The sequence below is a fragment of the Phalacrocorax aristotelis genome, chromosome 1 (genome assembly GCF_949628215.1).
Source record: "Phalacrocorax aristotelis chromosome 1, bGulAri2.1, whole genome shotgun sequence".
Lineage (NCBI taxonomy): Eukaryota > Metazoa > Chordata > Aves > Suliformes > Phalacrocoracidae > Phalacrocorax > Phalacrocorax aristotelis.
The window spans coordinates 107689220-107705579 of NC_134276.1; the positions used below are offsets into that span (position 1 = coordinate 107689220).

Genomic DNA, 16360 nt, shown 5'->3' on the forward strand with positions numbered 1-16360 from the left:
TCTTCCTGGGGGGTCTGACTGCTTTATAGATTTGTCACTGATGTACAGAAAGTCTGCGGGTTTGTGTTCCCTTCTCCCAGCCCTGCATTTTAGGTTTAAAAATGCAGCCTACTTACACGGTAGAGTTGAAGGTTACAGCAGGGTTAATGCTCCCCCTCCTCTGCTTTTCACAGCCCCCAGTACCCCGCCTTTTGGCAATGCCCTCCAGCAGCCTCTCTTGTTTCAGTAGCTCCCCATTTCCCTTGTCACTGCCAAGGAGAGACGCTCCCAGTATCCAGGCCCTCTCTCACCTCACTTTTTGGCCCCTGTTCTCTCTGGTAGTGGCTTTCCTGAATTCTGTCGGCACTGCACCTGGTCATCCCACCCGCTCCCCATCTCACCTGTGACTTATAAGCTGCCAATACAAATTTGGCAACAAATACTTATTTCATTTCTCTGGGCTAAAAATGGCCAATATTCAAGTTTGAAAGTCAAACATCATGAGGCTTACAATGCCTGTTAAGAGGAAAGATAGACTGGTAAACTGTGATTTCCCAGAACCTGATCCAAAGTCAAATTCGGAATAGAAAGGCTTCTTTTTGGCTCAGGTTCAAATACAATGAAATAAGAACACATATACATGCGCAGAGGAAATATTGAAGATCACTTAAAACTTAGTGAGTGGTTCCCCCCTGCACTACAGAACTGCTGTCAAGCAGATTGGGTACTGCAGGAAATTATATGAAAAAAGCTGAAAAAGTGGGTGGATCTTTTTTTTTTTTTAAATTATTTAACCACGGTAGCTTTGCATCAATCAGCACAAGTATCTGAAGTTAAACAAGGGGATTTAAGAAGAAACATTACTTCTTAGAATGCCTTCACGTTCACCTAAAGAAGTAACACAATCACAATGAATTATTTAGAGGGATGTTTTATTTCTTTTATTCTGGGCATATAGTGATGTATGGGATAAAACTGTGATCAGATATTTTTTTCAACGGTTCCTGATCAGTACAAACTCCAGATAGGAAAACCTCCCCTGTGCAAAATGTTAGCAGGAGCCTGGCAGGACATTTAAGTTCCACTTACACCTAGAAGCCCAATTCACAAAAGCGATTCAATCAGCCAAGGACATGCAGAGCCTCCCTGAGATGGATGGGTGAAACTCAGGCCCAACTGAAGTCTATTTGTATCTTAAACCCCAGTGAGCCCTGGATTCCACTGTGGCCCTTCTTGCAGCACTCTCAGCACCCCTCCGTAGATCAATTTGTAATAAGGGTCTCGAGCTTTTTCAGTAAATGGTCTTTTTGGAGGCCCTTTAATCAGGAGTGAATGTCACCCAACAGACACAACACTTACTCTACAAAGATATTACTTCCTATGACAGCTTACACAGAGATGGTGAGGCCACAAATGACTGCGAAACAAATATTCACTGCAGTTTTACTCCAGAGGTAAAATGGTGGGAAGATGCTCCACATCATCTTTCAGATTTGAGAAAAGTTTTTAATATTTTAGGTCTAAGTACCTAAATAGAACTAAGGAGACTTTCTAACTGACTCTTCAACTTGATAAATTGGTCAAAACACCCCTACGCACACCCCGTGTGCTCCACCTATTTGAATCTTTTCAGCAGTAGTACACCCACTATGACCCTCACTAGAATTGTGATCTCAATAGATTTTTGCAGATTTTGTGTTTTAAATACTTTGTGACTTGAGAGTACTATCTCCAGTTTACTTTAGATGAGTATTTGAGCATATTTGAGTGGAAAAGTATGTCATGATAAAGCTTTCAAATATTTTAAACAGGCTTTGTAGACAAATTATTGAAGATTTTTCTTTAATAAAGCAGAGTGGCATGCTATCAAAAGGCACAAATACATTTCCATTATCCGGTCTAGGAAACAGAAAAATGGCATGATTATTATACTACAGTTTGATGATTGGCGCTTAAATAAATAATCAAAGTAATTACCATCATAAAAAGAAAGCCACTTTTTTTGATGAACATCAATGCAGAGGCTGAAGACAGCAGGTGGAATTTACTATACCATGGACTGTTGTCAAACAGCCTTTGTAGATGACTCTCACTGTGTAACTATGTTGTATATATCTATGAAGAGATAGAAAGTAGGCCCAATCCTGCAAGCTCTCCTATGAAAGTACACCCATCCCCCTGCTCACATCGACTCCACTGATCTCAGTGGGGTGCCGTATGAGGTGGGGGTTCAGCCACACAAAATTTCTTGCAAGACTGAGGCCTAAATAAATTAATCTTTGTCACATTAGGCATTAGCATCACCAGAATAGTAAATATTTCTGCAACCACAAAAAGAATCCTAGAAGTCGAAAAAATAAATGAACCAAATCATAAAAAAACTCTCCAGAGTACATTTGTATACTAAATTGTAAAACATTAATTAAAACTTCTGTTACTATTGTGGTAAATCAGAATGCGTATCTACTAAAAATATAATAACAAGAATCTCTAAGTCATTTTACTTAATTTTACTCCTTTTTTTTTGTTGAAGAGAGATTGTCACTGCCACATTCTATATTGTCAATAATTTCATTGGATCCCTCCCACCCTCGTCCCTGGAGTATGTTAGTGTAACAATTCAGATTACTTTTACAAATAGTTATATTCTGTCAACTCTTCTGACATTTCATACTAACACTTAAAATTACTTTTAGACAGTAAAAGTGACATTTATACAGATACCTGTTTTTTTCTTTTTAGTCTAGAATAGCAAAAGAAAATAAAGAAATGATGTTATTCCAGCTCTACACATATCTTACAAATTGCTACGCGCTGTCCCTCATTTGGAAATATTTGCAAATATCAGTGGGTTTTAGCATTCTTTCATAGTTTGGCTTTCTCCCGCACAGCACAGACTCAAAGCACAAGAGACAACCTATTAATCCACAGACCAAATGGTATGCTTGGAACAGTCCATCAGTAATTCAGAACTGCTAATTCTCAGCCCTCACATAGCCCAGCCGGCAAGAGGCTTAACAGCAGGAAGAAAATAAATACTTCTAGAAATAGCTTTTGATTTGTAATCCAATATAGTGGGAAATGCTTTTACTTCCAATATTGAAATAATTTTGCAGCATATTTTACTTGTAAAGAGTAGCACAGGCATATTAATAATAAATGTGCTGACACGACCTCTTAAATCCTCTAATCCCTTCATATTGTAATTAGAGGCCATATTAGGAAAAAAACAAAACAAAACCAAAAACGCCAATATGTAACTGTGAGGCTATGAAGGTTTTTTGTGTAAGTCTCAATAAGAAGCATTAAAATTTGAAATGCACCTACAGTTGAGCGGAGACACTGTTAGCTTTGCCCACATTCTGTAGGAACCTTGTTGATCGTGCTGGCCTCAGAAAAAGCACCGTTTGCCTAGCAAAGCTTGACTTAGGTAAATATGCATGGCACCACCTAACTTTGTGATGGCAGGTAGAAGAAGAAAGGATGTTTCCTACCTTCATCCTCATCCTGGTAAAAATACTGAGTGAGATGATGTGGGGTGCAGATGTTTAAGCTGCGTTATTCTCAACTGCTTGAATTTTCCAGATCCCTTCCTTGCATTTTGATAGAGGGAGAAATCCCAGTTGCAAATACATACTTTGTAGAAAGGATATATATTCATATATATAAATGAGGCAACTGCTTCTCTTAACTATAGGTTAGGGGGCAGTCCTGCTCACTCTGAAAGAAACAGGACAGAAATTTAATAGACCAGCAGCTATTTGGTCGTACTGCCTGCTCAGTACGTGGGAGCAACAGTGAGAGGTCATAAAGCAATATCTTCATCTTTCCTTCACCCAGAAGCAGTGCCTTAGCATTTACAGAGACTTCTTTGCAGCAGTTTTAAATTATTCTGATGACTTTCATCCCCCATTGCTATCTCCTCTTACCCATCCTTTTCACTTCAGTCTGGTTTTGTGGGAACTTGGCCTTTTATCCTAGCCACACCAGTGGTGCGCCTCTGTCCTCAATTACTTGGTTCATTCCAGGTATTTCCAAAAGTGAGGTAAAGTTGTAAAAAAAAAAACCCAAACATAAAATGTCTTGGTTTTGAAAAATAAGAAAGATTTATGAATTAAATATATGCTCCCCAGCTCTTTCAAATGCACTAAAGCTTGGGTTAACAAGAAGGTTAACCTGCCATTTTCCCCAAATTTAAGGACGCTCTTTTACATTTCAATTTCAGCTTTCTTGCACAAAAATCAACCACTCTGCCATGACTACAAAATATTAGCTAAGGCTTGATGACATTCTGTGGGAAATCGGGAAGTGTAAGGACTTCAAACATGAGCAAAATTTGGATATAGCATGGAAAGGACATAATTTGCTGAGTAAAGCTACATTTAAATCTCAGGTGTGACTTAGATGTGGAAAACCCACAAGGTGCTCTATAATTTACTCCTGACAAGTAGTCATTTTCAACCTAGTTTTCTATGTGGTTTATCTTCTTCCAAAGCAAGACTTTGAAGAGTTTGGTAGGTGTGGATATACTATGCTGGAACAGAAACAAAATATATTGCCCCAATTAGTGTCACCACTAAATCAATGATAATAAATAATAATGAATTTTTCATCAAATAAATCAGTCAAATTTCAGACTGCTGCATGTTAACTAGAATAATAAAAAGGATTATCTTAAGGAATGCTTGACATGAAAAAATGTATTTGATCTAATACAAGATACTATTAATTCATAATTTAAAACTGTTCCTAACTGTTTAGCCAAAGTCCTCCTTTCCGTCTGCTCTTACAGGTGTTTTTTTTTTTGTTAAGACAAAGGTTATGAAATCATAAAGGAATAAGTACTGCTTTAATAAGGCCAACTTTTAATATTTCATGTGCTGATTTGGGGAGAAAATGTATCTACTACACTAAAATGCATTTTTATCCCTTGACTAAATGGTTAGAACTAAAAGAAGAACAAAAACTCTGTATGTATAAATACGTTGGGACAAATAATTTGAACTTGTGTTTATTGTAAGGTTTCACTTGAAGCCAAGATTATGACCAAAAAAGAGTTTTCTTTTCATACCTTTGCTGTATTTTAGTTTACATGCAATGTCCCAACACAGAAAACCTGAAGCACTGAAAATCTTGTGGCCTTTCAGAGGCACACTCGCGTAGTTAGGATGAGGCCAATATGCTGCCACAAAATATTTAGCCAACTTTGTTTAAATCTCTACATCATCTTTATCAACTTTATGTTATATCGAATAACTTAGGTGGAACTGCAGGTGGAGCTGGCTTTATGTTGGAATGCCTCTTTTTTTTTTTTAATGATAAGTACAAGCGGAATGACTACTGAGTGTCTGCCAGTGCTATGGTCTTAAACATCATACTGAGACTGGTCTTCTTTTTTTTCAAAGACAACCTAAACTCTTGCTTTATTATAAATGGAAACAAATATAGCAGTATATGGCACTTTATGTATGTAGCTTGCACTGTAGAATCTGAAGAGACCTGATGTGTTGTTTGTGGTTAGGGGTGCTTTGTAAAGTAGTCTTCTAAATAAACATACTTTGTTGTACAATAAATTACAGTTCTTATTCTGCAGATTTTTCAAATTTATACCATGGGACTTGGTGTCAGCAAAACTACATACTAAAACCATTAAGAAAAAAATAGAAAGGAACTGTAGACAGAAACTGTTTTGTCATATGTACACATGTACTAACTATTCCAAGCTTAAGTTTCCCAAGAAATTAAGGTCAGCTGTAAAGTTTTGGTCACAGGGTTACTTCAATCCAAATGCATTATCCAGACAGCCGTAGTTTATCTTATTATGCTTTGCTATCATCTTCTTTTGACTGGATGATGTCATTAGCAACTTTGATTTCTATGGTTTCTGGATTTAAAGCTTCCTTCCCATTTTCCTCCTTTAGTGGCAGCTTCCTATCAGAAGAGAAGAGGAATCATGGTAGCACATAAATGACACATAATCTGGAATTTAAGTTTACAATGTATGTATTTCTTATACAGGTCACAGTGTTTCTAAAAACATTTTATTGAAAACAATGTATAAATATTTTATTATGAGCATTGAGGCTCTTTGCTTTTAAATAACTTTGTATGAACTCTTTCAATATCGATAAAGCCAGAAAAAGCTAAATGGCACATGGTAAGAACATGGCTGCTGCCCAAAATGCAGTTTCTTCAATAAGTCAAAAGAAACAATAGAATGCCAAATAACTTGACCCAAGTCAGCACAGAGGTATGTAGTCCCCATGATACGGTGAAACACTTACATTCAAGGCTTTTTCTGACTCTAGATCATACTCTTAAATGTCTGTTTCTAAATGTAAATTCAATTGTAGATGAAAGAAGACATCTATCGTTGGAGGTTATGCCAAGACACAGGTAAGGGAAAGAACTTACAGCACAAGGAGGTAATGGAAGTAAATTTATTATTCAAAAACTTCTGCAATACATTTTTGCTAGATCACACAATCTAGCTGCGTTAATAACTTCTAGTGCTTTCAGGACTAACTTAGTGAAAACTCTGAAGGGCTTTATAATCTGTAATTCCAGTGGCGAAAGAGTCCCCACCCTTACTTTACAGGAGAGACAAAACACTGATTTCATTCAAAAAGGTCTTGAAAAGAATTGATTCCCTACTGCTAGTAGTTAACTGTCAAAAACATAGCTGTCAAAAATATGTATTGTTTACCCAGATGTTCCTGTAATCATGTCTCCTGGGCATAGTAGCTGTTAATCGTGATTGCCAGCGTGGGTTTTCTTTCTGGTTTTTAACTAGGGAGTAGTATGCATATGCCTTTTTTATTCATAATAACTGTTAAAGGTTTCAGTAAACTTCCACTGTGATTGCTTTGATGTCCCAAAGAGCAATATACTGTTCAAAACCCATCTGAGGAATCCCTTAGGAATGTCTTGTAATAACAGGGTTTAATAACAACAAATAAAACAAAGCAATACCTAAATTCCAAGTCTTATGAAATTTAGGCTGCCTGAAATGAACTAAGGAGGATGCTGTTTATCTAGAGGTTAAACAATGAGCACAACTATAGCTGACAGGAATCAAAGAGAAGACTAACTTGTTCTATCACAGTAAAGTATGTGGGATATATATCAGCTGTCTGGCTTCGAGCACAGAGGGAGGTCTCTAGTAATTGTCTGTTTCACATGGCACACCCAAAGGAACCAGATTTCAGCCCCCAACACGATGCCTGAGAGAATGGAAACAGCAGAATTAACACAAATCTATTTTTAAAAGAGGGTAAAACACTGGCAGAGGAAGTATGGCTCAGAAGATGCATTTTCGGTAACCAGGCACCTGTGTTAAAGGCCTAATAACGTAAATCACTTTAATTAGTATTACAAAAAAGACCTAATTTAACCTAGTTTTATATAAAGGTAATTTCTCAAAAGGTGGTGCTGAAAGGGAGGAAATATTTAGTCAAAGGAAAAACTGGGAAACTGACAGAATATAATGCGTGGAAATTTAAATAAATTGGTTTTGGAGAAGTGGATTAAAAGCATGTTACAAATAATTTTAAATTATTTGAAATAAGAAGACTTGCTAAACCCTGTTGAAAGATACTAGATATTAGTGAAATCTATGTTCATGCAAACAGTGTGATAACATTAGCCTTGCTTTCAATGGAAGCAAGGAAAAAATAAAAGAACTACAAACAAATAAAATGTTTTACAAGTTTTCCTCATCACCCACCATTCTTTGACATACTGTCTTTAAAAACTTGTGGTTTTTTCTGGATATGATGTGAAGTTATCAGTTCAACTATCATTAGACATTACGTTATCCTTTTTGACTGTGAAAATATTTTTGTTTCGGAATTTTCCACCCCGTTTGTTTCAAATATTAATTCATATTTATCCCTATTAACAGATTCAATCATTTTCCTCTTTCAATTAACTGAATCAAGTTTAAATGTTCTAATCAGACCAATTTTCATACACCTAATTTTAATTTAGCTACATCTATTTGAAATAATTTTATATTTTCACGTGGGCAGGCTAATCCTTTCAAATCTTAAAACTTTTTATAAGAAAATATCAAAAAAAAAAAAACTAGAGAACTTTCAAAGGTTCTTTTGCTTTAATCAGAGGCTGGTTGTTATCAATCACTAATGATACTGACTTCCTCTGGTGCTGCATGTGGTCTGACTGAAATAGTCTGCTGATACTACTCATACAAATCTTTAACTAGAATATTTACTTTCCTATTTTAAAAGAAAATGGCTCCTAGCCGTTTTGATACTGGAATTTACTCAGCTTCATTAACAGTAAGAAAAACTCAACCAATACTAGAAACCCAATAATATCAGACTAGGAATGTAATTATAGTACCACATTGCATGTGGTATTTTAATCATATTACAGAAATATAATATGGAATGCATAGCGTAAATTGATTTCCTGCCAGCATTATTAAAACTTGTTGACTTGCAGGTAAAAGTGCTTTGTGCTCATCTGTCACATATGGTTCCCAAACCTGGCTTTGACAAGAATCATCTGGGTTAAGGTAAAACATAGATTGCTGAATAATATCTTGAACAATATAATGAAAACACTCTATTATTGCAAGAGGAAATAATCTCTTTATTAATTATTTCCCACAAATGCTTAAATTGCATTTAAAGTTCTGAGTATAATTTGGTATTATTCAAAATAATTCAACTTGTTGTTATTCAAAATATTTCATCTAATTTAAACTGAAGCCTTATCTTGTATACCTTTAAGACAGCCATGATTAGGCAGAATGAATCCCACCTTGTATGATTATCACCTGCCTGGAATGTCCTTGAAACTTTTCCTTCCTGCAAACTAAGCTCTTCCCTCCAAGATCCCTGCTGGTCATCCTCACCCTGCCCAGCATGTGCCTTTCTTGCTGATAGCACCTGTTGTTGACAATGTGTTTTTGTGTTATTATACTGAGAGACTTACTTCTACCCTATTGCATCCTCCTTTCCTTTAGTGGCATCTCACCTGTACATTATCTTGCTTCTCTGTTTCATCAGTTATGACATGTTGTCCTGTTTTTGGTTGGTGTAGAGTTAATTTTCTTCACAGTAGCTAGTATGGGGCTGTGTTTTGGATTTGTGCTAAAAACATGTTGATAATGTGGAGATGTTTTAGTTGTTGCTAAGTAGCGCTTACACTGCTCAAGGACTTTTTAGCTCCCCGTGCTCTGCCGGGTGCACAAGAAGCTGGGAGGGGGCACAGCCGGGACAGCTGACCCTAACTGACCAAAGGGATGTCCCACACCATATGGCATCATGCTCAGTGTATAAAGCTGGGGGAAGAAGAAGGAAGTGGAGCATGTTTGGAGTGATGGTGTTTGTCTTCTCAAGTAACCATTACAGATGATGCAGCCCTGCTTTCCTGGAGATGGCTGAACACCGGCCTGCCCATGGGAGGTAGTGAATTAATTCTTTGTTTTGCTTTGCTTGTACATATGGCTTTTCCTTTACCTTTAAATTGTGTTTATCTCAACCCACGAGTTTCCTCACTTTTACCCTCCTGATTCCTTCCCCATCCCACCGGGGGGTGGGGTGGGGGGGTGGTGAGTTAGTGAGCAGCTGTGTGGGGCTTAGTTGCTGGCTGGGGTTAAACCATGACACCTGTGTCTGAGCAGGTGGTCTTTGCATGTTCCCCTAGTATGAGACACCCTGATTGCATGATGCTCTATTCATCTTTTGTTTCCTAAGTGACACTGTCCTGAATCTTTAGCTAACCTCTGTCCAGCTGTACCTTGGACTGCTGCCTTTTCCCATTGGTTGTGGGAGAAGAAATTACCAAGGAGACTGTCATCATTATTAATATCTTCTAGCAGTCCTATTCTCCCAAGGACATAATACCCATCAAACCCCTTATCAGTTGTTCCTATGATTTAGTTATTTCTTCGTGTCACCAGTGACTGATTCTTTCCCCCTCCCCTAAGATAATAAAACATTTTTGATTTTAACTTTCTCATATTTCACTCCTGTCAGCTGTTCTAATGACTGGAACAAGCAGGAAGAATTTAACTTAATCTTTCCTGGTATCATGTCCCTGGATAGATGCATCTTATTTGTATTTGCAAGATCTGGTGCTACAAATAGCGTTGAAGCACAAAAAATGTGGCCCTGTTGCCTTACCCACTAACATATCCACGGCCCACTGGACGTGTATACAACTACATTCCCCTGACTCCTTAGAAAACTGTGGGTTCTCTACAGCACCGCTCATTATAAATTCTAATGTGAAGAGCAAACATCACTAGTCATTCAACAAATTCCGTAATTATTTAATGAACATAAGCTTGAAGTCTTCAGGTACAGGTTCTTTAAAGAAGTATATAGCTCAATATGCAGTTATTTAACACCGCCCCCAACCCCCCACCAATTTACTACAAATGCCAGTGACAGCCAATAACACTGGCTTTTTTCTTATTAAAGATTCTGGCTTTTGCAAATCTAGACAATGGCAAGGAAGGCTTTTTTTTTTTTTTTTTTTTTGTATTTTCAGAAAGAGAAAAAGACTGCTTTATAAGAACATCCTCTCCTTTTAAAAAACAACCATGATTCCATCAAACAATCAGCAGGTGAGTTTCTATAATTACTACAGAAGTGTCTTCGTAGCCCTGACAGCTTTAAGATCTCACAAGGCAGGAGATTTTCACAACACATGAAAAGCTTTGGGCTCAAACCAAAGAAACTTGGTGCTTTCTTTAATCATTTCAAATCAATCAACTTTTGAGGCTCAGAAATTACACTCTTGAGCAATCAGTTCATGTCCTTTAACACCACTAGGTAGGTTCTCAATAGAAGGAACAGTAGTGTCATCACCTTTGTTTAAATATTAGTTTCTCTTCAAACTAAATTTTCGGAATAAAAAGAAAAAGCATATCAGAAGCTCTCATTGCAAGAGTAAGCTTAGCAAAATACCAGTTTGCTTGTGCCCTGTTAGAAATGTTACTTTATCCTTCACACAGGTTTTGAATGTGTTATTCAGGTACAAACACCAGCCCCACTACCCAGTTTAATCTTTTCCAGGGACTGCAACAGCAAAGCAGAGCAGAGGACCTGACTGCGAATGCCCAGGATCCCCAAGCCCAAGGCTGGTCGCCGTGACTCAGGAGGCAGCTGGAGCCTGCAAGCCCTGGCGAGAACCACTGTGGTTTCTGTGCTGAGAGCAGCTTGCAGAGACGGGAAGAGGGCATGAAGGAACCGAGTGAAGTGGCTGCCCTTCAGCACTATTAATCCAATTACACCACATGGGATTAAATACTGAGCTAAGCTCTCAGTTACACTGAGAAAGCAGAAAGGGACCACCCCATGAGGACCTGGGTTTTTGGAGCATGGGATCATTGCACCCTACACAGGCTGAGTGTGGGGATGCATATGTGACTCAATCTAAGGCCATTCCTCAGAGTCAGGAGATTATTCTCACAGAGTGGTTAATAAGTGCTGGGTAGGTGGTAAAGCTCAGCTGCACCCAACTGAAAAAAATCCTCAGCCTCCTGCAGGGTCAGGAGGGCTGGGGTGGGTGAGGTGACTGTGGGTGCCAGAGCTGAGAGAGAAGGTGGCAGGGCTGTGACCTGCCTCTGCTGGCCATAGTTCTGCTCAGGGTTTGGAGGCTAGCCAGGAGCATCAGGGGAGCATCAGGGGCAAGCTCTGGTGCAGCCTGAGAGCCAGAGGGTGCATGTAGAGCCTTGCCATCACCCTCCAGTCTCTGAATGCAGCAGGGAGAGCTGGGGAGAGCAGCAGGGTGTGGGTCCATGTCCCACCGGGGCCAGGGCTGGGCATGGGCTGCTGTTGAGGCTGGAGCTGATGTGGAGCTCCTGGTCGCTGGGCACAGGGGAACCAGTGGGCTGGGGAGGGCAGGGCAGGGCAGGGCAGGGCTCAACCCTGACATGAGGTTTATTTTCACCAAAAGCACAGGAGGAACTCCTCGGGGGTCAGAGAGGGCCAGAAAATTTCCCTAGGTACTCGCTAACCTCCAAACAGGTGGTGGTGTAAAGACACAGTGCAAGATTGCTCCTATTGCAGTGTTGTCATCTAAGGCCTGGGTAACGCCCAGATGTGGTTGTAATCTGGGTCACAGGAAGAGCAAAATGTCTAGTGATAACCTCAGCTGCTGTATGTGGGGTACCATGGTTTAGACTGATTACTGTAAAATAAAAAAAGAATTATAAAAAAAAAATAATCACACTAGTACTGCATTGCCATAGCACACCATCCTGGTGATGCTGTGTATTTCCCTCCCAGAGGGCAGTAAGGCCAGTCTGTCCTTGCAGCCAGGAGGAGCTCGTGTGAAACTCCAGGGAATGTCAGGCTACTTACTCCGGTTCTGTGAGGGGAGTTGTCTCATTTGGCTCATTTACTGGACTCCCGTCTTCATGATTGGTAATTCTTTCATCCTCCGTTCTCATTTCCACTATTGGCTCTTTTGATCCATCTTTCCTAAAAATTATTAAAAGAGTCTTAGTCTCCTATTATTATATTAACCACATACATTGCACATAACTAATTACCAAGATCCCTTCTCTTAAAAATTGGCAAAGAAAAGGCAGAACTAATTATCAGTGACTAACACCACCGAGACACATTTAACAGCATGTTCCCAATTCCTTGAAGTCTTCAAAGCATCCTGTATCCATGGTTACTTATCTAACTCTGCAAACATCATGTATTAGCATCTCAAAAGAGCATTTTGTTTATGACTAAATAATAAGACGATGGCCTCTTCATTGGAATAGATGAAAACTTTCCTAACCTAGTATAATAAATAAAGGACTTGATGCATAGTTATACTTGAACTTTTCTGGAAGTGTAAAGAGCCTTTATGTTAGTATGCACACTGCAGAAGTGTACTTCAATCTCCAGAGATTGTGACAATCCCAGCTGCCAGAATGGGGTAAAAAGCTGTTGCGTGATAAGAATCTAGCCCCTTCTGATCGCACTGGTAGAAGCAGCTGTTCTTTTCTCGTCATATTTCCCCCATTTTAGGAACAAATGCTAGTCTGTCATATGTAACTAAATTAATAACCTTTGTGCTAACTGGACAATGAATTGTAGGGTGGAGCAGTGAGTATTGTCATTATGGTTTTGTTAATAATCATAGAATCACAGAGCCATACAGTCACAGAATCATAGAATAGTTTGGGTTGAAAGGGACCTTTAAAGTTCATCTAGTCCAACCCCCTGCAGTGAGCAGCGACATCTTCAACTAGATCAGGTTGCTCAGAGCCCCATTCAACCTGACCTTGAATGTGTCCAGGGATGGGGCATCTACCACCTCTCTGGGCAACCTGTGCCAGTGTTTCACCACACTCATTGCAAAAAACTTCTTCCTTATGTCCAATCTAAATCCACCCTCTTTCAGTTGAAAACCATTACCCTTGTCCTATCGCTACAAGCCCTACTAAAAAGTTTGTCGCCATGTTTTCTATAGTCCCCCTTTAAGTATTGAGAGGCCACAATAAGGTCTCCCTTGAGCCTTCTCTTCTCCAGGCTTAATAACCTCAACTCTCTCAGCCTGTCCTCACAGGAGAGGTGCTCCAGCCCTCAGATCATTTTTGTGGCCTCCTCTGGACCTGCTCCAACAGTTCCACGTCCCTCCTGTGCTGAGGGCTCCAGAGCAGGACGCAGCACTCCAGGTGGGGTCTCACCAGAGCAGAGGAGAGGGGCAGAATCACCTCTCTCCACCTGCTGGCCACGCTTCTTTTGATGCAGCCCAGGATATGGTTGGCCTTCTGGGCTGCAGGCGCATATTGTTGGCTCATGTCCAGCTTTTCATCCACCAGTACCCCCAAACTGGGCTGCTGTCAATAATATGCCATGATATGGAAGTAGCTGCTCACTGCTACAGAAGTGTTAACAATATTAGTACTAATTAACTGGCATATAATTTTACTGTCAAAAGGCAGATCAAAGGATACCCAAAATATGTTTAATATCTCCAAAATAAAACCTCTTTCCATGTAAATATTTCACGCCTATTCCTGGCATCAGATCAGGAATTGCATCCTGGAACTTCATCGGCTGCAGTCTGGAAATACAAGGTAACTGATTTACAGATAAACAATCACTTTTATATTTGACAGACTATTTGCTGGACCTGCGATGTTCTAGAGAGCAGTAAGACTGCTATATGCCATAGCGAAGACCTAGCTAAATCTTTGTCTAATTCAAATCTCACATTTTCATATTGTTCCTGAGAAGATAATCATTAAACCGGCCGTCACAACTATAAAAATCCATCTATTCAGGAAGTACCTGGAAAACTCTTAGCATCCTTTGGTAGGTATTCTCAAGGAAAATTTTTGTAGTGTAGCACAGATAAATGTGTAGCCAAATTTACTGGGGAAGAATGAATGGGTAGAAGTCTAAAAGACTGGTTATTTTTAAAAAAAACCTGCATATGCTTATTCACCTCTGCAAGTGAAATACTATTTTAAGGTACACAAATGGATATAACGCTCATTTCTGTAACTGTCATGGCTACCTCGTATCTGTGAAAAGATTATGGATCCCAGTAGGACTGGTGGAGGGAATGGTACGTTCTACTTGGTTTTCTGTATATCTACAGTCTTACAGACAAACATACATTATTGCATGACCAAAAGCCTAAAAAATATGTTATTAATGAACAGCATTCACATAGGATTTTGGAATTGATCTGTACAGAAAATACAAACTGTGTAAGAATTAAAAATTCTACAGAAGGGAAAGTGATTTGTAGGAAACGCATTATGTTATTTCTGTTCCAGGTGGCTGTGTGTATGTTACATGCATTATATAATCTACATTCACTACATATGGAACATAATGCATCTATATATCCTGCAATCAAATGTAACAAAGAACCGTACCATAATCCCACTTGAAAATCCAGAATGCGATCTGACATATTTAAAACAGGGAAATGTCATTGTCTTTTAGGGAATGGCAGTTGGCATGAAATAAATTCAAATTTTGACTCTTCAGGCCTGTCTTGAAATTTTAGCCTGTCAGTTTATTTATGCAGAGAACAGGCTAAAATAAGAACAGTCCCAAAATTTTTAAGATCTGACTGACTGAAGATAACCCCAAGAAGGAAAGATATATGATTAAATAGAGAGTTTTTCTTGGAGAAGAAGTGTCATGGAGGAATTAATATTAGGTGACCACGTTTATGCTTTTCTGAGACAGCATGGAATGGCATTTGGGTATGAGATGTTGATGGCAAGGTGTAAACTGCTGTCAAGTGACATTTGTAACTTTTGCTCCCTAAGGTCTTCTCTTTCAGGAGGGTCTGTACACCAATTCGTACTTGGTCACTTCTTGAATGGGGAATTAAAGCATAAACTGAAGGGCTGTGCTCAATAGGAAAGGACAGCTGAGTCAGAGCCAGAAGCTTCACATCTTGATTCTATTGACCAGGACAGACTGGCTTCACACAATAGAAAAGATGCTGTTATTCCTTCTCTCACCGTAAGCTGTGGAGAATGAGGAAACAGTTATTTTACGGCATAACTTCTGTTCGGAAGCATTATTTGATGGAAATACCTCTGTGCCTGCTTATGACTGATTTTGTTCTACAGAGCTACTTCCAAAAGGGTTGAGAACCCAACTAAGACAGGTAATTCAGGTACCTAAGAAAGACATAGTCCCTGAATCCCAATAGCCAGAACTAAAACCAAAAAAGACACTTACACCTTCACTACTGGCAACAAAGAAGCCCGATACAGCTATGAATAATGAGGGCTGCAAAACCTGATCTCATCTACAGGCATCTGGGGAAGGATGGGATCTGGGAAGCTGCAGGAGATTGAAGTGCAAGGCCAGGCTACCAGCAGAGCTACAGCACACAGGAACTGAACATGAAAATGTTATTTAAACCACACAAAGACAGCATTCCCACAAATATTACAGTGTATGCATAAGAAGTCTGTCAGATGAACATAATGAGGAAATTAAGCATTTTTTTAGTAAAAAAATAGAACAAAAATGAGGGACCATTAATAATCCTCTCTCCAGCTTACCTTTTGAAACCCCTGTAAACACTGGGTCTTTAAAGTATTATTATTTTACACAATCAGTACTTGAACTGTTTTGCCAGAGATCTCACTGTCCACTCTTATCATTAAAGGGGACATATTTGCACATAAATGATCTGTTCATTCACATTTTTCTGATGAAGTAGCCACTACACACGGGTATTTGTGAGAATCGGGATTGTTTATTCCCCACTTATGTTTAGCAATCATTGACTGTTGCTATGAAGAACAATCATGCTCACCAACATTTCACCCACATCCAACTCAGCACTCCTATTTTTAAAAATCAACAATACTTTTTATTTCTAATGTCTATGGGCAAGAAACAAGATTTTCCATCAA

General features: G+C 39.0%; 1 protein-coding gene across 2 annotated transcripts in view; it reads right to left on the minus strand.

Annotated features, from left to right (window-relative positions):
* Positions 1–2719: 2719 nt before the first annotated feature.
* NCAM2 (neural cell adhesion molecule 2) overlaps positions 2720–16360 on the minus strand; it is a 307619-nt gene continuing 293978 nt past the window's right edge. For both annotated transcript variants that reach the window (XM_075101628.1, XM_075101635.1), the window contains 2 exons: positions 12321–12440; positions 2720–5910 (listed from right to left, as the gene is read on the minus strand). In XM_075101628.1, coding sequence (XP_074957729.1) covers positions 5799–5910; positions 12321–12440 — 232 coding nt within the window. In that variant the 3' untranslated portion in view covers positions 2720–5798. The remainder of the gene's footprint in view (positions 5911–12320; positions 12441–16360) is intronic.